This window comes from Lepisosteus platostomus, chromosome 4 (assembly GCF_059453375.1).
Source record: "Lepisosteus platostomus isolate fLepPlt1 chromosome 4, fLepPlt1.hap1, whole genome shotgun sequence".
Taxonomy (NCBI): Eukaryota; Metazoa; Chordata; class Actinopteri; order Semionotiformes; family Lepisosteidae; genus Lepisosteus; species Lepisosteus platostomus.
Window position 1 is genome coordinate 68,385,465 of NC_142614.1, and position 25,884 is coordinate 68,411,348.

At 41.0% G+C, this 25,884-nt stretch overlaps 2 protein-coding genes across 3 annotated transcripts; both read left to right on the forward strand.

Annotated features, from left to right (window-relative positions):
• Positions 1-708: 708 nt before the first annotated feature.
• LOC148673684 (N-acylethanolamine-hydrolyzing acid amidase-like) lies at positions 709-10,448 on the forward strand. Of its 2 annotated transcripts, none has more exons than XM_088630441.1 (11): positions 709-1,008; positions 2,276-2,440; positions 3,421-3,547; positions 3,941-4,031; positions 4,165-4,241; positions 4,357-4,529; positions 5,057-5,119; positions 6,704-6,770; positions 7,173-7,198; positions 8,558-8,624; positions 8,842-9,498. In XM_088630441.1, the coding sequence occupies exons 1-10, from the start codon at positions 839-841 to the stop codon at positions 8,622-8,624; spliced, it is 1,026 nt and encodes a 341-aa protein (XP_088486567.1). In that variant the 5' UTR covers positions 709-838; the 3' UTR covers positions 8,842-9,498. The 2 variants fall into 2 exon arrangements, with proteins under 2 accessions (XP_088486567.1, XP_088486566.1); XM_088630440.1 differs by lacking the exon at positions 8,842-9,498 and adding an exon at positions 9,791-10,448 and having other exon boundaries at positions 710-1,008.
• An 861-nt stretch (positions 10,449-11,309) lies between these two features.
• LOC148673685 (N-acylethanolamine-hydrolyzing acid amidase-like) lies at positions 11,310-22,210 on the forward strand. Its single transcript, XM_088630439.1, has 11 exons — positions 11,310-11,569; positions 13,606-13,770; positions 15,951-16,077; positions 16,461-16,551; positions 16,685-16,761; positions 16,884-17,056; positions 17,964-18,026; positions 18,634-18,700; positions 19,805-19,833; positions 20,736-20,802; positions 21,393-22,210. Exons 1-11 carry the CDS (start codon positions 11,400-11,402, stop codon positions 21,417-21,419), a joined length of 1,056 nt encoding a protein of 351 aa, XP_088486565.1. The 5' UTR covers positions 11,310-11,399; the 3' UTR covers positions 21,420-22,210.
• The last annotated feature ends 3,674 nt before the right edge of the window (positions 22,211-25,884 follow it).

Below are 25,884 nucleotides of genomic sequence, written 5' to 3' on the forward strand. Positions count from 1 at the left end.
TATGTCTGTGCCCATGTAATGGACTGGTGTCCCATCCAGGGTGTGTCCTTACACTTATATAGCACTTTTCTGGACACTCCACTCAAAGCACTTTACAGGTAATGGGGACTCCCCTCCACCACCACCAATGTAGTACCCGCCTGCATGATGTAACAGCAGTCAGAGTGCACCAGTACACTCATCAGCTCTCAGTGGGGAGGAGAACAGATGAAGTCAATTCATAGGTGGGGATTATTAGGAGGCCATGATTGGTAAGGGCCAATTGGAAATTTGGCCAGGACACGGGGGTTACACCCTACTCTTTTCGAGAAGCGCCCTGGGATTTTTAATGACCACAGAGAGTCAGGACCTCGGTTTTACGTCTCTTCCGAAGGACGGCGCCTGTTTACAGTATAGTGTCCCCGTCACTATACTGGGGCATTAGGACCCACATGGACCGCAGGGTGAGCGCCCCCTGCTGGCCCCACTAACACCTCTTCCAGCAGCAACCTTAGTTTTTCCCAGGAGGTCTCCCATCCAGGTACTGACCAGGCTCACACCTGCTGAGCTTCAGTGGGCTGCCAGTTGTGAGTTGCAGGGTGATATGGCTGCTTCCTTTTGCCCGTTACTGTGAACCTGATTTGGAAGAAGCGGTTAGAAGATGGATGGATGGATCGATCGATCACGAGTATATAGCCTCTTTTTCCCTCAAGGGGGCAGCAGCACATTTAATCACACCTGTGTGCTTATCTGTAGTGCCGGGTGTTTGTGTTGCTTCGCTCTCCGACGCAGAATTTAAAGGTCGATTTCCACAGCCTAGAGGCGCACTGACGCCGGAGAGCTGCAGCTGAGCTTGAGGATGTTCGTAGCCTTGGTGGTCCTGCTCTGTCTAAGTGGGGTCTGTACAGGGGACATTTCTGCTCCAGTCTTCAACCTGAGCTTGGATCTGCCGCCCGAGGAGAGATGGCTTTCAATAGTCAATCATTATGATAAAGATTATTTCAGGAAAGCAGCAACGGCAATAATCGAGTAAGTACGAATAACGTATTAAGTTAATGTAATTATCAATAAAATCGCGAAGCTTGTTTTACTTTCACAGCACAACATGTACACAACGCGTTGACCCACTGTGCACTGTTATTGTTAGAAGGTTCATCAATGTACACTGAATCCTACTCTTTGTGTTATGAATGGTATGGTATCTACTTCGCGTTACATTTTTGGGTTACATCGTTGGTAGTTTCACTGGTCGTTGCAGGAGTGAAACAGTAAACGAATAATTCCCAGTTACCATGTAGGTGAGCAATCTTGCAAAAATGTTCGCTTTATTTTAGAATGCGTTTCGACTTCTCTAAAAGCTGTCGCTTTCCTTTCAAGGTATCTACGTTTACTTGCAGTTTAATACAAAACTTTTAGGGCTTACGATGTTAATTTAATAATCAATATCTTGATTTAACTCTAAATAGATTGTTTAGTAATCTAGATTTACCCAGTTGGCTTGCCAGTAAATTCAGCTGCTGTTGCAATTCCTCTGTGCGGCTTTAGGATTTTACATGACAGTTAAGCGCTAGACCCTAGCCTTGTATAGATCTGTGTAGTTACAATTGGGAGCCGAGTCAGCATGCGTAGGCCGCAAAGAACAAAAGGTTTATTCCATGCCGAAAAGAGAAGAAAGGAAACGCAACGTTTCGGCTGTGAAGCCTTCTTCGGGTGTGTGAAACGTTTCCTTTCTTTTCGGCATGGAATAAACCTTTTACTTGTTCCCTTACAGATCTATGGAGAACATGGTGTGTTTTATAGTTTTATTAACACTCGTTTGTCGCCTTATCAAAATTCGGGAGAAAAGTTTAAATTATTTTTTTATGTTAAACATTTTTATAATCCCGTACGGTGAAGCAGTTAGAAAAGAAATATCCTAATAAAGGGTTCGCGTATATAATACATGCAGAAAGACGTATTAAAGGATTTGAAAACTGGCGGGATGGATATTTTATGTTGATCAGTTCACGCTGGCAGCGGCTTTGCGAATCGGATAAAAAGCTTTGCAAGGGAGTGAAGGTGTTAAGACGTTTGAGCTCCGGGAGGTGTCCGCAGGGGGTATTTGATGCTTGTCAATTGCAAACGAGCAAAAACAGGAGCTTCCTGCTTGTGCTAAGAAAATCCGCACAAAATAATTGGAATGAATAACCTCCGCATTTTCCCCTTGTGTTTCCCGAGGGAGAATATACTGTACACGAGGTAGCCACAGAGTCCCTGATATGAAACCGCTTTTGTCATTTAACTTGTTTTCTTTTAGGTCCACGGTTCCGAAATGGGTCCATCACGCTATAACTCCAGCAGTAGACGCTTTGGAGAAGTATATACCTCAGCCCTACGCGGGGGAGATCCGTGGGGTGTCCTCAGGCTTTGGGATGAGCCTGGCTGACGTCATCCTTCTGAACTTTGCCTACGAGATAACCGCGTACGTACTTTGCTAAGAAAATGAATGCTGATGTTTTTCATAGTGTTTTTTTTTTAGGTTGAAGGGGACAGCTCCCGTTGTGTCATTAAGAAGATTTTAATGCGTCAACTAAAATGCGTTGATGTTTTTCGTAAGATTCGTCTTTATCCATTCATGTTTAACTGGTTTTTCCACAGTCTGTTACCTTACCAGTATGTCTTTAGACTGGGTGAGAACATACAAACTCCAAGCCGATTGCATCTCAGATCTGGAACCCAGAGCCCCAAAGCTATGAGGCAACGATGTTAACCACTGTGCCACCCTATTCTTTTTCAGTATAAAAGAAACACGTTCTGTATTCAAGTGTTTCCTTATCCATCTTTTTTTTTTATAGAAAGAGGCAACTTGTTCCTGCAAAAGTTTCCAGTAAAAATACTTTGGGAAAGAATGATTTTGACCCTTTGATGTTGAATTGAACACAATTCATGTATGTGAGAACTGGTTCTGGTTTGCAATTAAAAGCGCAAGTACTGGGAGACAAATGTCTCCCAGTACTTGCACTTTTAATTGCAAACCAGAACCAGTTCTCACATACAAAATAAGCCAATAAATGCAATATAAGTATTTTGTTTTTGTCTTAATTCATAGTTACAGTACATACAGAAACATATAAATGTAAACTTTAGATATTTTTAAAACATAACTCCTGTGGTTGCACAGCTCTGTTATTTTAAATATGGTGTCAAAAATGTTCAATTTCCTGACATTGTAATAGCAGAGAATTAAAGGTCTGAAACTCTTAAATTCACCTTCGCAATGGGTAGCACAGTGCAGTACAGAAAGTCTGGTATTTTAATAAATGCCACTAACTGTACTATACCATTGTACTCCATTGTACTGTCTTGTTCAGTAAAAAGCTAAACCTAAAGTTTTCCTAAGGTGTAGATCTGAGATTAGCACAATGCAGCCTTGAAAATCTTTTTCTGTCGTGTTTTTCCTAGGTTCTGCACCAGTGTTGTAGCTCAGGACACTAAAGGAAACATCTTCCATGGCAGGAATTTGGATTATCCATATGGGGACATTCTGAAGAACATTACAGTGGATATTCTCTATGTCAGGAATGAACAGGTATCCTGACTGATTTTGTCACCCAGCCCCGTCTTCACCACGGGCGTGCACAGTATATTGTTGTTTTTGAAGGTGCGCATCATGTACAGTTGTTTCCTTCATCCAAGACCTTCAGAACTGCTGCAGGTGTCGTAGTAAAAGACAGTGTGGGGATCCTGAGTGGCTCCTCCAGTACACGTGCTTGTCGGGAGAGCAGGTTGTGTCCTGTGGTCGGGGCATGAACCTTTACTGCCATTTGGGTTCTGCAGTAATGGGGGTGGCTTGAGGTTCCTGTGTCACAGCCCAGCTGTGAGTCACCAGACTCGCCTGTGAGCTTGCAGTTTTTTCAGGAAGAGTGCACTCGCCCCTCGGGTGGGGAAAATGTGAAATGAGCATTTCTCAATCTGCACTTAGGTGGCGTACAGAGGAACCACCTTTACTGGTTATGTCGGCCTGTGGACGGGACAGAGTGCCAAAAAGTTCACTATTTCCGGAGATAAACGTGGTAGGTTTTATCTGAGCCCCATTCTAAGATGGAGTTAAAACTCAGTCCTTACTGAGCCGTTTCTTCACATTATATTAGAGCAGCTTGTTTATGCAACACGTTGAGCAAACAGTCTCTGTGTGTTTTTTCACAGCTCGGGGGTTTTGGTGGGAGAACTTCATCGCCGCATTCCTGATGAGATACTCTCCAGTCAGCTGGCTTGTGAGAAAAGTAGGTCAAATGGGATATTTTTGTCAAAAAACACTTCATTTTTAAGAGTATCCTGTTCTTTTTTTTTAAATCTGCTGTTTCTCCTACACACTGAGAAGAGTTTGTTCCCCTGTAGACGCTTGAAGATGCTGAGGATTTTCAGGATGCGGTGCTCAGGCTGTCCAAGATCCCCATTATTGGCGACGTCTATTACATCGTGGGCGGAGTGCAGCCTGGAGAAGGGGTGGTTGTGACGAGGAACAGGGGGGGACCTGCAGACATCTGGTCTCTGGATCCCATCAATGGACAGTAAGCAAGAAAGGATTACAGTTAAAAAAATGATCCAACCTGCAGCAGAACTGTCCAACTGTCCTGAATAATAGTTCCCCCAAAGCAACCAAATTGATCTGGCTGTAAAATAGTTGTTCCTGGTGTAACGTACAGAAGCATTCACCTTATTTTGTTTTCAGAAATGTAATGTCTCATACTTGGTACACAGTATGTTAGTTCTTTTCAATCCTTCCGTAACTGTTTAGAGGAGGATATTTGTTTATTTAGCAGGATAAACTGTGTGCATTGCGCAATATTAATATTTACATGAAAATGTACTTCGAAATGGTTGTCATTTTACTAAGCAAGACACAGAGCAACGGGCAGGTGGGTAGCTGTGTTTTATCGTTCCGGACAGAAATGAAAGGGAAACGTCACCGTGAGAGAAGGGCAGGCAATCACACATTAAATATACATAGCTGCCCTTTCTTGTACATTTAAAATCTGATAATTACCACAGTTTTTCTTGAAAAGGGTAACAAATAAGCTGTGCTTTTCTGCTGTAGGTGGTACCGAGTGGAGACAAATTATGACCATTGGACCACTCCTCCTCCATCTGATGATCGCAGGTGTGTTTTTTACCCTTTTTCTACGTTTTTTCGTATCTAGCCTCACTCATAAAGCTTTGAAAATATATTGATCCACGAGTGCACAATTTGCTCCCCTTTTCCTCTCTCACACTGCGGCCCATTGGAAATCCCAAAGTTTTAAATGTAAACCGTATAATTTATTTTTGTTTTTCGCATCTTTTTTTTTGCCCCACGCTTTCATGCGCATCTTCATACTTTTACAAAGACTTTCAGCAAATTAAGAGCAGACCCATCTCTGAAGTGAAAAGGACTGAATGATGCCTCAGGGCCTGTATGCAGAGCTTTTATTGTTGACTTTGATGGGCGCAGGATTGATATTATTTTCTTCTAGAAATATAGCATGTCGGCTACTTCATGTAGAATATATGCAACAGAAATACAAGCCCTTGCAGATGAAGACCGTTCCCAACGCTGCCTGTCACAAATGTACTCAGTGTTTCTGAGTCCTGCCAACACACGGTTAGGAATCATCCTGTGACGGCACACTTTTGGGTATTTTGTGTTTGCTTTTAGTTGTGACTGGTGGGATTCTGCCTGAATCTTAACAACACCTTCTCAGAGAGGATTCTTGTGTTGCTATCTTAAGATGTGATGACATTTGTCCATGAGTCTAAGCGCATGCCAAGTAAAGTCTGTTACAAGGTCAGGTGGACGCTGAAACTCCTTCAGTAAGCACTTGCATGTGCTTATTTGCAAAACGTGCTTGCAGAGTGAAGTAGGCTTGGATTACATTTTGCCAGAGCAGAAACTGTCCCCCGTCTTTTCGGATTAGATATTAAACGGAGATCAAGACTCTCAGTGGTCATTAAAGATCCCCGGGCATTTCTCGATAAGAGTAGGGAGTTATCCCGGCATCCGGGCCAAATTTCCCACCTCGGCCTTTACTGTGGCCTCCAGATTGTCCCCATGTATGATTGGCTTGCACTTGCCCTGCGGTGGACTGGCGTCCTGTCCAGGCTGTACCCTGCCTTGCGCTCGTTGCTTGCTGGGTAGGCTCCGGCTTCCTGCGACACCATGTGGTATAAAGTGGTTTGGCAAAGGAGAGGACATGACATAAACTGTCCCAGTGATCAGATGGTGTCTGTTATCTTAAAAACCTTTTCCTTTTTGTTTCTTTCTTCTTTGATGTGTTTTGTATTTTGCTATTGTGGTCTTCTCCCAAAGTACGCTGTTATCCCACAATGGTTTGGATACTGTTGGCAGAGCTCGTACGTTCTCCCCATGTTTACGTGGGTTTCCTCCGGGTGCTCCAGTTACCTCCAACGGTTCAAAGACATGCCGGTTGATTAATTGGCTTCTGGGAAAACTGGCTCCAGTGTGTGTGTGTCCTGCCTTGCACCTGTTGCTTGCTGGGATAGGCTCTGGATCCTCTTTGATGCTGAATTGGATAAAACAGTTAGAAATTGTAGGTAGGTTAACCATATTTTAGTGCATGGTTTGTCTTTTTTTTTTTTCGGTCCACCTGAGCTCTGAAGACTGATCTTTTAGCCTGCAGTGTAGCAAGTTTGAAATAGCCTACGGCAATTGACAGACTCACACATGGATCTTCTTTGAATTCCTCAGGACCCCAGCCATCGAAGCGCTGAATGCCACTGGACAAGCACATATAAATCTGGATACTCTTTATGAGGTAGGATAAAAGGTACATATTTTCATTAGTTTAAATCAGAATCCAATGATGTTTTTATGCAGAAGTAATTTTCTCCTTTGTGACTATCAAGTTTACGATTCTTAGGCGACTTTACCCAGATCCTAGCAGTGTCTGACAAATTGCGTTCCTTCTAGTTCTTGTATGTGTTTGTACATTTAAAAAATGAGAATCCCCATTGCTTCTTGTATTGAGGACTATCCTAACATGAAATTTGTCTTTTTCTGTCTGTGCTCCAGTGAAGCAAGCCCATTATTCACAAATCGGCCTTTTTTTTGGTATTTTCTCCACCACACAGTTTCCCTTTGTTGCCCAGCAGAAGCCTTCAGAACCTCACGCATTCATTAAATCATTCTGTCAATTGTGTCTTTTTGTTTTTTGCAGATTTTGTCACTAAAATCAATAAGCAGGTAAGTAAGCAGTTTCTGTAACCACTGGTCACCGGCAAATGTCAGTTGGTTGTTTTACGTTATGTGCTGTATGAGTAAATAGCCTAACTTAAATGTTGAGAAGGTATCTTATGTGCTAGAATACAATATAAAATATTTTGGCAGGATAAGCTGTTTGTAGGCAGTAAATGATGAAGGAAGACATATTTTGTACTTCAGTACATATTTCTGCAGTATGCTGTTATCTTAAATTGGAAAAGAAACGCTGAACTGATCAACATTTTGCCTCAGAAGAAACCTAAAACCAATATTGCTTTATGACAAAAATAGAAATTACAACAAGCTTTAAGTAACATTCTGAGTGGTTTTAAAGTTCTTGAGGTTTTCTGACCAAAATTAAATGAATAACTTCTGTGTAAGCATTCACCTGTTTTAGCTGCATCTATCATTTCAGGACATTAATGAAGAAGCACACAAGTGAGCACACGCATGCCTTGGTGGAAACACACAGAGGTTGTAGGCGTTAGGGAGCCATAAAAGGAAGCAGGTGTTTCTTTGAACTGTAAAATATAAATCATACATCTTAATATCAGGCCAGGTATATTTCACAATAAAAAAGCCCAGTTTCATGAACAGTGCAAGCCAGACTGCTTGTTGTCAGCAGATCTGGTAAATGAGGATATGAGGATAAGACATCTCCCAACAAACATGAAATATACTGTATAACGGCATTACTTTTCCCAAAAAAGTCCTTTGTAATCCTTCGGATTTGTGTTCTCCGTTGCCTTCTCAAGCTCCCTCAGCACGGGCGTCTCTAAATACTGAAAAGGGCTCAGGCCTTCACCTATGCTGGAGAAAATCTCTTGACCTGAAAATCTCGCCCATGTGCATCGTTTAAGTTGATTGTAAAAATGAAGTAATGGAGATAAAACATTGAAATTGATGTAGAGATTTGCAGTTCCATTAATTAACTGATGTTTTTTTGTGCATGAATTTAAGAAGCCATCAAAACAAACTGTATATTTATACCATCTTGGTTTTCGACAGAAAATCTCACACATTAAGGTCTTGAACCCTTGAGAGCTAGCTTAGTAATTGATGTAGAATTTTCCTCTCAGCTGAAACATTGTGTGGCAGACAAATACTGTAGAGTAGTTTCAATGAAAATACTATAGCAACTTAGTTTGCATGTTAATACAGCCATCTAGTTAGATAGGCCTGGTGTTAACTTCCCTCACCCCCAGGGCTGTTTTTTTTCCCCTGTGAAAAACGCTGTTTTATGAGAGCTGTGTGTAAGCTAATGGTATGACATTGGAAAAATAAAGCTCTTACCTTATTATTGTTTGTGGCATTGAGATGTTTCCTCTGTTTCTTTTCTAGGTTGACCATCTATACAACAGTGATGAGCGCAGCCTTTCCAGAAAAGTACCGAACAGTAGTCAGATAGGTAACACTGACAGTTCTTTTTTCCTGTTAATAAAAGAAGAGCACAGATATTTGTGAGAGGTCATTTTAGCTGTCTAGCTCATTGGGTGTTCAGAAGCTAATTGATCTGGGAATCTCTTATGTGTTTTGAAATGTTTTGCTTTCCACAACATTTCGGTCTCTTTTGGCTGAAGTACAGGATCTTATGGTTGATTGTAAATACTCACCTTTCTCTTCAGAGTCAACAGTGAAACATGAACCAGAGGACACTAATGGAAGCTTCTAGTGCTTCTGATATGAACTGCACTGAAACCAGGAGGCTTTTCTTTACACAAGGGATTGTGGGAGTCTGGAACAAGCTACTCAGCCACGTTGTCAAAATCAACACCATTACTTCATTCACAAAATGGTTGGTTAAAATCCTCAGATAATTTAGCTGCTTACAACCCAATGAGCTAAGTAGTCCCACACATTTGCAGATTATATGTTCTTATGGTGACTGCAATGTTAAAGAAACTGCAGTCTTTACTGAAAGTCAGAAGTGGCCATCCCTGGTCACAATTCAACAGGCTAAATACAGCCATCTTTAATCATCAGTGTGTAATGAATTGGAGCATGTGACTTCTGGTGCATTAACATGACGTCAATTACTCTGATTAAGTCATGAATGACCAGCTGTCCTTAACAGCTACAGGTTGTTGGTATTTCCATTTCACGTTATCTCTGAATTCCAAGAAATTCCACATTTTTAGAAATTGATTAATTAAGGCTTCTGGCTGCTATATGCCAGTCCAGTGTGCGTGTTAGATGTCAGGTATAGCCAGTTCACCACAGGGTAGCAAGAAACTATTGAACTATCATAAAATATTTTAATTGATTCCATAGAACAAATATAATGTTTTTTTGTGGTTTATTTTATAATGTTCATTAATTGTACCAATACACAGTGCAGAAACAATATTATATACTCTTTATCCAATATGAAAAATGATAAATCAGAATCTACTTTGTCTACAGTTAAAATTTTCCTTTGGCCTTAGATATCAATAAAAATAGCCTTTTCAGTTTAATTTATTCTAGTATCACAACATTTATAGAGTACCAACAGTTCTTCTTAATCAACATTTTAAAAAGGCTATAACAAAGACATTTTATTGACCAGAAAAACTTGCTTTTTGTCTTCCGCAGGTCTGCCTAGAAGCAAACAACCAATGAGTAATCAAGTTCAGGTTCCTTTTACAAACCGGACAGAATCTATGGTTTTATCTACAGAAAAATAATGACTGCTTCTATAAAAAATAAGACCTTGAAATGTTTTAACAAAATTATTTTGTTTTTAATTCAGACCTGTTTTTTGGTCGCAACACTGCTAATGACTTCATTGACTTTTTGGTATGAAAGACTTATCTTTTAACCTGGTGAGAATATTTTGAAGAGCCCAAGAAAGGTCAGTCTGGTAAACAGGTGGTACAATGTACAGAAAGGAGTGTGATTTGTATGGTAAGATTATCCTTAAAAAACAGGTTGTGTTATGTGCCTTAGTTACAAAAGTCTAATGGACATGTATTGAAAAGCACGTGACAAAATTTACACACCACCTCTAATGTGTTTGAAATAGATATTTGTTTAATTGCACCTTTCACGTCTTGTGTAAAGGTTAATTTGCACACTTGGGAACAAAGTTACATATTTATAAAGGATTGTCATCTTCTTCATCTATAAGGATCAATGTTATATGTGCTTTATACAGTATATACTGTATATACAGTGCCTTGCAAAAGCACCCAGACCTATGAAATTTTCTGTTTGAGCATGTGAATCTGCAATAAAGATTTTAAAGACAAAATCAGCAGCTTGTCAGCAGTTACCTTATAGAAATTCAAAAACTGAAATATGCTGCCTGCATAACTAGTGAAACCCCACAAATTCATATTTGGTAGCGCCACATTTTGCCACAATAACAGCTATGAGGCTTGTGGGGTAGGTATCTACCAGCTTTGCACACTGATTAGGAGGAATTCTCGCCCATTCCTCTTGGTTTATTTGCTCCCAGGTTTCTAGGTTTCAATGGTTTGTACAAAACTGGCTAATTTTATAATGGAAATACAAAGAAAAAACCGTTTAAACAAGAACAGACACTCCAGAGTCGGAATTCTGACTTGCTAAGTCGCAATTCTGAGATACCATAGCGCGTTTTTTTTACTCCCTGGCGGAAACGGGCTTCCATACTATGGTATGTTAAAGTTAACGCTTTTTTTTTTTTACAAAAATTGTAAATGGAGGCAATGACCTACAAAGGCTAATGAAAACTAACCTAGTGTTACACCTTGCCGCATATTGAATAAGTTGTCCATCCTGTACGAACTGGCGTACAAGAAGTGGAAGGAAAACAAGAGTGTATTGTGCGCATCAATGTTTTAAAGGTCAGATATACACATAAAACCTGAAACAGTTGAAAACTTTCAGTTTTTGTAGAAACGTTGTTCGAAATGCACAAAAACGCACACTATATTGTGCTGACACAGCCAATGTAGTATTTCAGTAAGCATTCATGTGTTGTGTTTCTGTACACCGAAATTTAAATTCGCTATTCCGATTATGAGAACTTTTCATAAGCCAAACACGAGTATATACCCTCTTCCTCCCTCTAGGGGGCAGCAGCACATTTAATCACACTTGTGCGCTTATCTGTAGTGCCGGGTGTTTGTGTTGCTTCGCTCTCCGACGCAGAATTTAAAGGTCGATTTCCACAGCCTAGAGGCGCACTGACGCCGGAGAGCTGCAGCTGAGCTTGAGGATGTTCGTAGCCTTGGTGGTCCTGCTCTGTCTAAGTGGGGTCTGTACAGGGGACGTTTCTGCTCCAGTCTTCAACCTGAGCTTGGATCTGCCGCCCGAGGAGAGATGGCTTTCAATAGTCAATCATTATGATAAAGATTATTTCAGGAAAGCGGCAACGGCAATAATCGAGTAAGTACGAATAACGTATTAAGTTAATGTAATTATCAATAAAATCGTGAAACTTTGTTCGTGAAACTGTCACAGCACAACTACATGTACTTTTTTTTTAATCGCGCTGACACGGTGTACACGTTTTGTTAGAAGTACATTTGAATCTTATTTTGCTTTATATTTCTATAACACAATAAGAAGCCAACTTCAGCCTCGTGAAAGAGTATTATTCGATAATGCTCTTGCTTAAACTACAAAATTCGCAGTTTCAGTGGTATGAAAATTAAAAAACAACTATTAACGAATACCCAGCTCCTCATAAAGATGACTTGTCATTTAGGGTTAGAATCCTCAAACATTTTATTTTTAGCTTTATTTTGGAAAGCGTTTCGATTTCTCAAAAAAGCTTTCACTTTTTCAGGTATCTACGTTTACCTACAATTTAAACCTTTGGGGCTCTAAGATCTTTCAATAAGTACGCGATATACTGTATTCACTGTCCTATGGTGAAATATCTAACTAGACGGGGTTTTCCTAACTTCGCTGATGCCTTTTCAGTAAACGCAGTTGCACGAAGTTGCTACTGTATGTACAGCTATAGATTAGGTTGTCACATGACGGGTTAAAGTGCTTCAGTATAGCGCTAGACTTCAAAACCTAGGTTTGGAGTCTGATTCATCGGGGACATGCTACGTTTTATAGTTTCATGAGCACTCTTTTGTCACGTCATCAAAACTCATGGGGGGGTGAAATAAATGTTTTTTAACAGTTTTCCCATCCGGAATGGTGAAGCTCTTATGAAAGAAATATCTAATGAAGTACATCCATAATAAACACACACAGGCCTCAAGCAATAAAACTGGCAGCCCATACTGAGTGTGGGTGAGCACAGTGATTATGAAGACAATCTCCTTAAAAATCTTTCTGCGTAGTAAGCAACTTGCTGACAAGTATTATTTTACACTAAAGTCTTAAAGTCATAAAGTCCCTTATTTTGGTTCCTTGTGGATGCTGGGGTGTGTTTTGGATAAGGTTAGAGCATGGAGTTAAAATTGAGGGATGTACAACTTTAACATAACATAATAGTAGTAAGGCCTTGTTTAAAATATTGTGTAACACTTGTCATTACATTACAGAAAATATATTAATGTTTTTGGAGTCCAGAGAAGAGGAACCAGATACATTGCAGGCCTTAGGAGATTTTATAACCTACACTGAATGGCTGAAAGAACTAAATGTGTTTAGTCTTGAACAGAGGAGAGTACAAGTATTCAAAACCTTCAGAGGCATTGGCAAGGTTAACCTGACGGACTAATTAAGATTGCAAAGAGAAACGCAAATCAGAGGATACAAGTGAAGTTTGTGTGGCAGTTAATTAAAACAGAGAATGGGTAACATGTCTTTACCCAAAGAGAAGTGGGAGTGCGGTACAAACTTCCCAGCCCGTTGTTGAAGACGATACCCTGGTTTCTTTCATGAAATGGCCAGATGAGAGCCGTGGATCAATGTGCTGCTAACTACCATGCTGGCTAGATGGGCCAAATAGCCCTTTGTAACTCTTCTTATGGTGTAAAGGAACAAGCAGAAGTTAGTTCCATAAAAGTATGAAATCTCCCCCTTTCACAATTGAGCATGTTAAAAGTGAGGCAGGAAAAGTGAAAGAAAATGAAAGCATAGTACCTGGATTTATTTGCCCACTTGCCCACGTTTTGATGCATACACCATGTCTCGCAAAGCCTGCAGAGTGTTGTGGATATTGTATGCCGATCTGTTTACATTGGCAGTGACCTTGTGAACTGGGTGAAAAACTGGGAAAAGGAGCTTGTGGCCACAAGGCAGTAAAGATGGGAGAGGTTCGAGCCCCAGTAGGATCCCCAGGGGGGATTGGAAGAGTAGCTTGACGATCGCAAACGAGCAAAACCGATGGTTTCGTGCCTGTGTTGAGAAAAACATTTAAACCTCTGCGTTTTCTCCCTGGGGGAAAAAAGAACTTGCGAGGTAACCACACAAACCTGTCTGATAAAATCCCATTTTGTATTTTTCTTTTCTTTCAGGTCCGTAATCCCGAAATGGGTCCACCATGCTATAACTCCAGCAGTAGACGCTTTGGAGAAGTATATACCTCAGCCCTACGCGGGGGAGATCCGTGGGGTGTCCTCAGGCTTTGGGATGAGCCTGGCTGACGTTGTCCTTCTGAACTTTGCCTACGAGATAACCGCGTACGTAAGTAGCAGAGGAAATAAACGCTGACCCTCCCAGAAGGTTTTTCAGTGTGAGGGAGGCTCCTGTTGTGTCATTCGTTTCCTGGGGTGAAGCAGGGGTGGTAAAGTGCAGAAGAGGAAGGCCCACGCGCTGGGAACTCGACTGGCCCTGATGGGCTGGCTGGCTTGGAAACGAATACCCCTGACTCACTGTGAGTCGCTGCCTCATGATTGGGAGCTGGAAAAGAAAGAGGAAGACTCCCTTGTCTACCCTGTTCCTGATTTCCTCAAGAGAAACGGAGAGAAAAGGGAAGAGACATAGACTCCCCTGACTCGCTTTGAATCGCTTTGCGTAGCTCTGCCTCACGACAGGGCCAGGCCCTCAGGGGTAGAGAATGAGAGAGAGGACTGCCCTGACTCTCTCAGAGGCACTGCCTCACGACGGGGCCAGGCCCTCAGGGGTAGAGATTAAAGAGAGAGGACTGCCCTGACTCTCTCAGAGGCACTGCCTCACGATGGGGCCAGGCCCTCAGGGGTAAAGAATGAAGAGAGTGGACTGCCCTGACTCTCTGAGAGGCACTGCCTCGTAACGGGGCCAGGCCCTCAGGGGTAGAGAATGAGAGAGAGGCACTGCCTCACGAGGGGGCCAGGCCCTCAGGGGTAGAGAATGAGAGAGAGGCACTGCCTCACGACGGGGCCAGGCCCTCAGGGGTAGAGATTAAAGAGAGAGGACTGCCCTGACTCCAGAGTTCCTTTAAGAGGCGCTGCCTCAGGACCTGGAACTGGGCCCTCAGGGGACAGAGAGGAGGAGATCAGTGGCCGGGAGTCCTCCCTGACTCGTGCTGTGCCAGCCTGAGGTCAGGGAAGTGAGCTTCACTTTCCCCCAGAGAAATCTTGGATGCAAAGGCAACAGGAAAAAAGCGGAAGTGGAGGGAACACACACTTTAGATGTGAGTGTGTGTGTGGAGCTCCCACTTCTCAATTCTCCCTTCAGCCCCCCCCAGATAGGAGTCAGTGCGTGAGCCTGGATTGAGGTTTTCAAAACAAATGAAAACACCTTCCATATCAGATGTTTCTTATCCATCTTTTTATAGTACACATTTTTATTTTAGTGCCATTTTGTAGCCCCGAAACAAGTGACTTGTTTCAGCAGAGCTGCAGTAAAAGCGGTTGTGTGTTGACGTCATCAATATCACGAGGAGCTTGCCTGGATGAGTAGGGTTTCAAGGGAATTTTACTCTTGTTTGCCTGGGGTGAACAGACTTCATGGTTGTGTAATTCTAATTTTCCCCTAAGACACAGCATGGAGGAAGAACCGATTTGAACCCCTTGATGTTGTATTACACAGACCTAGATTTGCCGCAAAAATACTTTCATTTTTCAAGCCGTTTGCTTAGTTTTTTTTGCGAGAACTGATGAATGATTATTATGGTCTCAAAACATTAAAAGAGCAATTTAAAAATATACATTGCCGATAGAAAGTGTACTCACCCTTTCCAAAGTAACACGTTTTGTGGCCCAAGAGTCTGAAATCAAGACACCTTAAATTAAAGTTAAATCAAGAATTTAAATTTATTAAGACTTTGTACCACACAAAGTTCTAGTGAAAAACAAATGCGTAAACCTTCTGAGAAGACCTAGAAAAAACAGAAAGTTGATGTGTACACTTTCTATAGGCTTTGTAATGTATAACAAGCTGTACCATTCAAAAACAATTAAGCCCTATTTATGGTCTGACAGTGAAGCAACATTTAATTGAAATCAATAACCTTTGCATATAAATGGATTAAATCTATTAATTTGAAAAAGATATTGGTTATCCTTGTCACCATAATGGATCATCACTATGTAAAGCTTTTGTACAAGGTAGACAAGCTTTTGCATAATGAGAATTTATTTTTTCAGTCTTTTACGGTAATTCTTTAAAAAAATATATGCTTTAGATTTTTTTTTTTCAAATCACAAGGCTGTCATTTTAAATGTGATTTGAAAAAATATTCCATTGCTTAGCATTGTGATAGCAGAAAATCAGAGCTACAGTATGAAGCAAGCTGGAGTAAAGAAAGCCTAATATTGTAATTAAAACCAGAGATCATCCGAGATCTGTTTTGTGACAAACCTAAACATCTTGTTAGGGTGTGGATCTGAGGTGTGCAAAGTGCAGCCTTGAGAATCTTTTTCTGTCGTGTTTTTCCTAGGTTTTGCACCAGTGTTGTAGCTCAGGACACTAAAGGAAACATCTTCCATGGCAGGAATTTGGATTACCCACATGGGGACATTCTGAAGAACATTACAGTGGATATTCTCTATGTCAGGAATGAACAGGTATCCTGACTGATTTCGTCACCCACCCCTGTCTTCACCACAGGCGTGCACAGTTGTTTCCTCTCTACAAGACCTTCAGAACTGCTGCAGGTGTCGTAGTAAAAGACAGTGTGGGGATCCTGAGTGGCTCCTCCAGTACAGGTGCTTGTCTGGAGAGCAGGTTGTGTCCTGTGGTCGGGGCATGAACCTTTACTGCCATTTGGGTTCTGCAGTAGTGGGGGTGGCTTGAGGTTCCTGTGTCACAGCCCAGCTGTGAGTCACCAGACTGGCCTGTGAGCTTGCAGTTTTTTCAGGAAGAGTGAACTCGCCCCTCAGGCAGTGCTGACTCGGCTGTAAACGTTGTGGGGAAAATGTGAAATGAGCATTTCTCAATCTGCACTTAGGTGGTGTACAGAGGAACCACCTTTACTGGTTATGTCGGCCTGTGGACGGGACAGAGTGCCAAAAAGTTCACTATTTCCGGAGATGAACGCGGTAGGTTTTATCTGAGCCCCATTGTAAGATAGAGTTAAAACTCGGTCCTTACTGAGCCGTTTCTTCACATTATATTAGAGCAGCTTGTTTTTGCAACACGTTGAGCAAACAGTCTCTGTGCGTTTATTCACAGCTCAGGGGTTTTGGTGGGAGAACTTCATCGCCGCATTCCTGATGAGATACTCTCCAGTCAGCTGGCTTGTGAGAAAAGTAGGTCAAATGGGATATTTTTGTCAAAAAGCACTCTTTCTTCATTTTTCACAGCATCCTGTTCTTTTTAAAAAAAATCTGCTGTTTCTCCTACACACTGAGAAGACTTTGTTCCCCTGTAGACGCTTGAAGATGCTGAGGATTTTCAGGATGCGGTGCTCAGGCTGTCCAAGATCCCCATCATCAGCGACGTCTATTACATCGTGGGCGGAGTGCAGCCTGGAGAAGGGGTGGTTGTGACGAGGAACAGGAGGGGACCTGCAGACATCTGGCCTCTGGATCCCATCAATGGACAGTAAGGGGCAAAGACCTAAAGTTAAAGTTAAAAACATTTCAACCCTGCAGTAGAACTGTCCCATTGCAAATCTGGATAATAGCTCCTCTTATCGCAATACAGTTGATCTAGTTAATCATTAATAGTGGTTGGAAACTGTGTCTAGTACAGCCATTCTTCATTCTGTAAACAGAAGTCTCCACCTTTTTTATATTCAATAATGTAATTTCTCATAATTAGTACAATTCATGAGTTCTTTCCACTCCATCTGTAACTGCTTTCCATCTTGCAAACATCTTTTTAGAAGAGGAGGGTATTTGTTTAATACATTGATCTTAAAATATGATTTACGTACAGTTAGTGAATTCAGATGTTACCAGATTGGATTCATGGGTTATAGTCAAGTAGAAAGCCTCAGGGTTAATGTTGAGAAGTTATCTAGCAGCTGTAAATAAAGAATCATAAAATCAATTTTGCAGTTTTAACTGTTTTCATGGCACAAAATTAAATATGGTATAAAACCATAATTATGTTGTTTACAATTATTGTTTTACAAAGCTGCCAGATTTTTGTGTCTATGAATTTAAGACACAGGCAGGCGGGTAGGTGAGACTGTTTCGTCTTTATAGATGGCAATGAAAAAACTTCACTGTGAGAGAATCTTGTTAAGGACAGGCAGTATGAAATTATAGATTAATAGTAATGAACAAATAGCATGTTTGTTCATTTTCATATGCTTATGTAAACCTGTCTTAAGGGGAGCCGGGTATAAAAAACTACTACTGCTCACACACATTTCGTTAGCTAAGAACCTGCGCAAAGCACTAATCCCAGCCCCTGTGCCCCAACCTCATCATCTGGTTACACATCTGTTTTTTTTTTTCCTGTGGTAAGAAGAAAATAAATTAACTGTGTTTTTCTGCTGTAGGTGGTACCGAGTGGAGACAAATTATGACCATTGGACCACTCCTCCTCCATCTGATGATCGAAGGTGTGATCTTACCTTTTCTACACTAATCTAGCCTCACTCATAAAACTTGTAAAACATTTTGCTCTAAAGTTGCTCCCTTTCTCCTCTCTCACAATACAATCCATTGTAAATCCTAAACTTATGTTTAAATGAAAACCTTATAATGTTTTTTATCTTTTATTCTCCGCAAGTTTTTTTTGTGCTCGACTTGATGGGTATCTTCATACTTTTACAAAGATTTTCCACAAATTAAGAGCAGACCCATCTCTGGAGTGAAAAGGATTGAAAATGCCCTGGGCCTGTATATCTCTTCGACCCATTAACCACAGTGAAGGCAGGAAGAGGGGATCCCCAATGTGTTAAACAGGTTGAGGGCAGACTGACCAGATTTCTGCTGGTTAAATCTCTTGACAGCAGTACAGCTAAAGCACAACTATTAAGGGTTAACGTATCCTCAGTTAGTGAAAGTTCATAAGAAAACAAAACGGAAAGACTCAATGTATAAAGTCTGAGAACCTTATTCTTGCTATATTGCCATGATTGTTTCTATATTGTACAGTTAAAAAAGGCTATAAAATAACTACAGCAACTGAGAGACTCACACATGGATTTTCTTTGAATTCCTCAGGACGCCAGCCATCAAAGCACTGAATGCCACTGGACAAGCACATATAAACATGGATACTCTTTATGAGGTAGGATAAAATATATATACATTTCAGAATCCTATAACTTCTCTAGTGCAGAAGCAGCATTTGCTTTATTTTCTTGCTCATTATGTTCAGGAGGTCACAGAACTTTACAACGATCTTGGCATAGTCTGCCAGTTTCTTACCCCTAATTCCTGCACATTCGTACATTGGGGAAAAAAAGGCAACCAACAATGATACACAACTTTTCATCTTGAGGTGCTTCATTACAGGAAATTCACAAGCCCTGAAGAGCCTGAATCAGATCCTGCAGATCCAGCTACAGGGTGCCCATCACCACTCATGTGATCGTCTGCTTCTGTCTGAGCTCCAGTGAAGCAAGCCGATTACCCACAAACTAGCCTCTTTTTGTATTTCCTCCACCACACACAGCTAATGCTAATGCTTGGGCTAAAGCTTCTCCTAGAGTGTAAATTGGACACCCCTGACCTGATTTGGGTCTTATGGAAGTGGAATTCCACAGGAGGGAAACACTCGTTTGGTTGGCCCCGGTGGTAATTGGACATTGTATTACAGGAGAAGCAATCAGGGTATATTAGAAACCAGGTGAACATGGGCAAGAGATTTGTTTCTAAGCTCCTGTAATTCAGGGAATGAGCAAGCAGCAGCAGTATGGCTATGGTGTTGATAATAGCGGGAAAGCCAGGTGTTAAGGGTTAAGCTGAGTAAGACGCACCAGAAGCTCTCCGAGAAGACAAGGGACAAGTTTCTTCCAGTTTAAGGGAAGACTGGCTCTGGAAGAGTGGCCCTGGAGTGTGCCAGCGACTGCAGGGTTAAAAAGGACAAGTCTGTTTTAGGTAAAGAAGAGATCCAGAGTCCGTTTAGAGGAACACGGCACAGTGCCAAACCACCCAAACGCACATTTGCAATCCGGCAGTACGCTGACTCAGGGCCCCCTCGCCACTCATGTGATCGTCTGCTTCTGTCTGCACTCCAGTGAAGCAAGCCGATTACCCACAAATGAGCCTTTTTTTTGTATTTCCTCCACCACAGTTTCCCTTTACTGCCCAAGTGAAGCCTTTGCAAACCTCACATATTCAATAAACCATTCTGTCATTTGAATTCCATGTCTTTTTTTTTTGTGTGCAGGTTTTATCAGTAAAACCAGTATGCAACATGTAAGTAATCAGTTTCTGTAACCTTCTGTAGTCAGTCTGTCATTTTTAAATCAGTTGTAAGATTATGTATGTGTTATTTCACAATACATAGTAGAAGGCCTAACACTTAATGTAAATAGGTATCCTAGGAATCAGAATACAAGAAAGCTGGATAAACTGTTCTCAAGGCATTAAATGCTTTTTGTGCTTTAATACATATTTTTGCAGTATGCTGTTATCAATTGAAAGAATTATTTGATTGAAAAAGAAACACTGAGCTGATTAACATTATGCCTCAGAGGAAACGGAACATTAGCACTGTATGACACAACAGAGAAATTGTGACAGGCATTAAAACATTCTGAGTGGTTTAAGTTATTGAGTTTCTCTCAGCCAGTTAAAGTAAATGAGTAACTCCGTGACTGTTCGCCTGTTTTAGCTGCATCTATCATTTCAGGACATTAATGAAGAAGCACACAAGTGAGCACACACATGCCTTGGTGGAAACACACACAGGTTGTAGGCGTTAGGGAGCCATAAAAGGAAGCAGGTGTTTCTGTGAACTGTGAAATGTAAACCATACATCTTAATATCAGGCCAGGTACATTTCACAATAAAAAAGCCCAGTTTCATGAACAGTGCAAGCCAGACTGCTTGTTGTCAGCAGATCTGGTAAATGAGGATATGAGGATAAGGCATCTCCCAACAAACATGAAATATACTGTATAACGGCATTACTTTTCCCAAAAAAGTCCTTTGTAATCCTTCGGATTTGTGTTTTCCGTTGCCTCCTCAAGTTCCCTCAGCAGGAGAGACATGTAATCTTTTGCGAGAGCTCCTAGTTTAACTTGCTGCACATGAAAAAATATTTTCTAACCTCAAAGTTCGTTGTGTTTTGATTTTCCCCTCTTTTTCCTTTCTAGGTTGACCATCTATACAACAGTGATGAGCGCAGCCTTTCCAGAAAAGTACCGAACAGTCGTCAGACAGGTAACATTGATGACTGTTTTTTCCAGTAAATGAAAGAACACAGATATCTGTAAACGAGAGGTGGTCATTCATTTTTAGCATCTGATTGATCCTGGGGATCAGTTGAATCTGATGAATCAAGGGTGACTACCTGGATTGCTGGCTGCTGCTGTATATTCCAGTTTCTGTTGGAGTGCAGTATGTCCAGTCCACCACAGGGTAGTGCCAAACTATTAATATAGTTGCTTGAACTAATAAATTAAATTCGTTTTTTGTAATTGATTCAATTTCATGTAACAAATTAAAGGTTTGTGTTGTGATGCATTTTATGTTTTATGCTCAACAATGATATCAATACATGTGCAGACACGATATTAGATGCTCTTTATCCCATACAAAATTAAGAAATCAGAATCTACTTTATTATCCACATACAGTTTACATTTTCCTTTGACCGTAGATATCAATATAAAATAGCCTTTTCAATTCAACAGATTATTTTACTCTATGATTGCAACCTTTATAGGGTACCAACATTTCTCCTTAACAACATTTTTAATAAATCTGTACAAAGACATTTTATTGACAAAATATCTTTTTGTCTTCCCTAGGTCTGCTCACAAGCAAACAACCAATGAGTAATCAAGTGCAAGTTCCTATTACAAACCGATCAGAACAGAATCTGTGGGTTTACAGAAAAATAATGAAAAAAATATATATTTTAAAGAAAATGTTAGTGTTTTAACAAAATAAGTCTGTTTTTCATGCAGACCTGTATTGTTTGTTTTTTACAAAATTGACCATTTCATTGACTTCTCCGTGTGAAAGACTATCTTTTAATCTGGTAAGAACATTTTGAAGAGACTAAGAAAGGAACGTCACCTGAATTATTCTAGTAAGAAAGGGCAGCCTGAAAAATAGGTTGTACAATGCGTATACAGAAAGGAGTATGGTTTGTACAGTAAAATGATCCTTAAAAAAAGTGTCTTAAATACAAAATTCTAACAGGCATCTATTGCAAAGCACATGAAGAAAATTAAACATCACCTCCATTAATGTGTTTAAATTTGTTAATAGATTTTTGCTTCATTGTGCCTTTCATATTTTGTGCGAAGAATATTCTACACTCTTAGGAATATATATATGTTCAAAGGTCTGTAAGCTTTTTCCATCTATGAATATCAGTTTTATGTGTACTATATATGTATATACATATACAGTATGGCTCATTGACATTTCACTTTATTGTTATTCTCATGTCTTCCTTCTAAACTTAGGAATAAAATTGGAATTATATAGAAATGTTTTATCAAAGTAATTTTTTTAATGGAATTAATTGCAAATATGCCCTACAGTGAAGCTGCTAGATTTTTAACAAAGACTCTTACAAGTTTATTATTTTTTATCTTTAATAAACTCAAATTTAAAACAATCCTTATTTGTATTGTATCTATATTTAAATAGTCTGGTAGTTTAGCACATGCTGGTCACTATTTAATGTAGGCTAAACTGTACAAAGCAGAATGAAATCAAAATGTCATGATTTTTAAGGATCTCCATAACAAATTGAATACCACATGACTGGTTTGAATACCTTTAAACGTTGTTATGACACGTCATAGTTTTACAGTGCAAGACTTGAAGGTCAGTTGTCATGAAGGGTTGCTAAACAATGTATCAAGCTATGAAGTGTTAAAAATGCAACATCAGAGTACAGTTTGAAGAATTCTAGAGGCATATACATATATAAGGATTTGACCTCATTACATTCCACTACAGGATGACTGTTTTTTTTCCCAGTAAATGAAAGAAGAGCACAGATATCTGACGTGGCAGTAGGATGGTGTATTGTTTCTTTGTTAAAAGGTAGGGGCAGACCTCTTATGTTGTCCTGTCGGGGAAATTAATAATTAATTTCAATCTAAACTCCAATATAGATTGTTAATTTCAATCTAAACTCCAAGACGCAGTGATGGGCTCCCCGTCCACCAATAAAGTATGAGATAAACTATTTTAAGGCAGTTTCTTATTTGGACGTAAAGGGTTAAATAACAACGAGGCTTCAATGTTTAATTTCAATCCCAATAAGCGTTCATCTAGTTCAGTCTACAGTGCCGCTGGCATTATTAACAGACTTTGCAGGAGAAAGAAACCTCCGTTCCAGGAGCCCCACGTTATGGCAACACTTAATCATTGCGCAGCATGCAGTAAATGATCAGCTCCGTGACGTTGGACCACCTACAGGCGGCACAAACGATGAAACCCACCTCATTCGTTAGTGCTACGTCTGTGCCGTTGAAAGTAGCGTTTGTGCTGCTTTCGTTCCCGAGATATAGCGCCTTGTTTTGCCGGTGATCAGGTGACCGTGCACGGTGACTTTGACCTCCAGTGACCCCTTCGGCCGAGTTCAAGGGTTTGTTACCGGTGCAAGAGTAACAGTTCTGAAATTGTGTTCCTCTGTTTGCCCGGGTGGGGGGCGGCGGCGGTGGATTTTGCATTTAATACCAGTGCGTTTGTGTGAACAAGAAAATTATTGTAACGCTTATGGCCGACAGGTACTGTGTAAGAGCCGGCTTACCAGAGCGGTGACGTCGCCGCCCTTCCCTGTAATGTAACGCAACGGGGGTTCAGGCGGGCGCCCTTTCCTCGTTAGGTCGAACCCGGGACTCCTGCGTCACTCAACGGGGAGCTAAAGAGAGATCTCTCTACAGCCCAGTAGCTGTAGTCCTGCTATCACAGGGAAGGGCGCGACGTCACCGCTCTAGTAAGACGGCTCTTACACACCCTGATGGCCGTATGCGTTACAGTATTTTTGTCACGAATGTCGAGTACCCTAATCAGAGGAGTTGCGGGAGCAGTCTCAAAAAGCGAACACTAGCAAACAATTGCATGTTCTTACCAAGAGGCTTTATCGAGCACGTCTTAATACATCGTAGCGGTGTGCTTTTTTTTTCAAATCTGAAGAAGTGATCTGTTTCTCGCTGTCTCCTTCTTAAATAAACACGCGCACCAAGGGACGTGTAAAGATTCGAGCCACGTGTTGAGAAAGACTTGAACCTGCGACTTTACGAACAACAAGACAAGTTTGGGAGCCGGTGTTAGATCCTCAGGTGAAGTCGAGTCTTCTGCAGTCCGCAATGTAATGACCCAGACATGTCTGCTTGTCCTGCTCCATGAAGTTGCCCACCCGCCCGTCGATCAGCACAAACGACGAAACGCACCGCAATCGTTAGTGCTGCGTTTGGACGGTTTTTGTCGCTGTAAGTAGCGTTTGTGCTGCTTTCGTTTCCCAGATATAGCGCCTTGTTTTTTTCGGGTAATAACGTGACTATTTACAAGGAAGTTTACAGGTACCAACAAACTGTTGGTGAAGTCTACTGTACCAACAAACTACCATTCGCTGATGTGTGGTGAGTGTTATGGCGCACTATGGCTGCCGTCGCATCATCCAGGTGGGGCTGTACACTGGTGGTGGTGGAGGGGAGTCCCCATTACCTGTAAAGCGCTTTGAGTGGAGTGTCCAGAAAAGCGCTATATAAGTGTAAGCAATTATTAATTATTATTATTATTATTATTATTATTATTATTATTATTATTATTATTATTATTAAACTCGGTACTTGAACGCCTGATTATGATTAAAACAATTGGGGCAATTTGTTTTCCGAGTCCGTCTGGTTGGGTGGGGTGGATGTTCCAATATATTTTAATATAGCGCCTTCTTTTCCTGACTGCACAACAGCAAAGTCACGACCACCAGATCTTTCAAGTTGTGATGTTTGATAACTCGACCCCAGACTTTGCAGCCTTTACGCGGATAAACACTTACATTTAGGGAGGAGTTACTGTTAGTTAATTGGGTTAGGTGTTTTATTTTAATTTTTAAACATGTTCTCGAAAATGTTATTGCTTGCGTACTCCTTTCATTTGTGAAGAGACACCAGTTTCCAAATTACCGCTGGTACAACACGAGAGCCCATATTCACATTTTTAGGTATTGGTTTCAAGATCGATATAATTTAACAATAAAAAAACAAAATTGAAAGCACAAGCATAATAATACAATGATCATAGACTTAACATTTATATTAATTTTTTTTAAAGTATAAACCAGAAGGTGTTTCCCCTACCTTAAATATACGATTAAAATTGATCAAATTCCATGTATTCATTACAGAAAGCAGCGGAGACAGTTATATTGCAATTAAAAAATGTATTTATTTCTAAGAGTACGGGACATTGTGAATCAATAAAGACGTTAAAAAAATTAAGCCGATGTAGTTATTTTGCAAATAAGTAAAGCATTTTAAAAATAGATTCTCATTGCCAGTAAACAAGCCGATCCGCCGGGCGCTGCTAGCTTGAACAGCTCTCTGACCCGTGATTGGCTAAACCCCCGAACAGTTCGGGCCGCGATTGGGTGAAGAGTGAGAATCGACACATGTAGATACACAGGGAATGGATGTTCTTCTTGGTCCAAATACTGTAGCCCCGGTTAACTGTGTGCTGTATGAGCACACTGGATATACAGTAACACACCCATTGGTTTCAAATTACTAATCAATCTAAGAGAAGTCGCACTGAGGTCAAAACGGAATAGCAGACATAGAATGTCATGGCATCCACAGCTCATTCACGACTCCCATAGCATATCACATAGGAGTGCGCGCATCACGATCCCCATACCCATTGCGATGGCGCATCACTGTCATGGCGCCAGTGTCGCGACTTTAAGTCCATATATCGCGATATGACATACCCTGACAAAAAAAGTCCATCCCCATGTCGCGACATGGAATCCATATATCGCGACATGACCAAATCGTCATGCCTATGTCGCGACATGGAGCCCGCATATCGCGATATGGCATACCCCAGCAAAAAAAAGCCCACCCCCATGTCGCGACATGGAGTCCATATATCACGACATGACCAGATCTGCCACGCCTATGTCGCGACATGGAGCCTGCATATCGCGATATGGCATACCCCGGCAAAAATGCCCCACCCCATGTCGCGACATGAAAGTCCCTACATCGCGATATGACATGCCCAGCCATAAACACCCACCCCCATGTCGCGACATGGTGTCCATATGTTGCG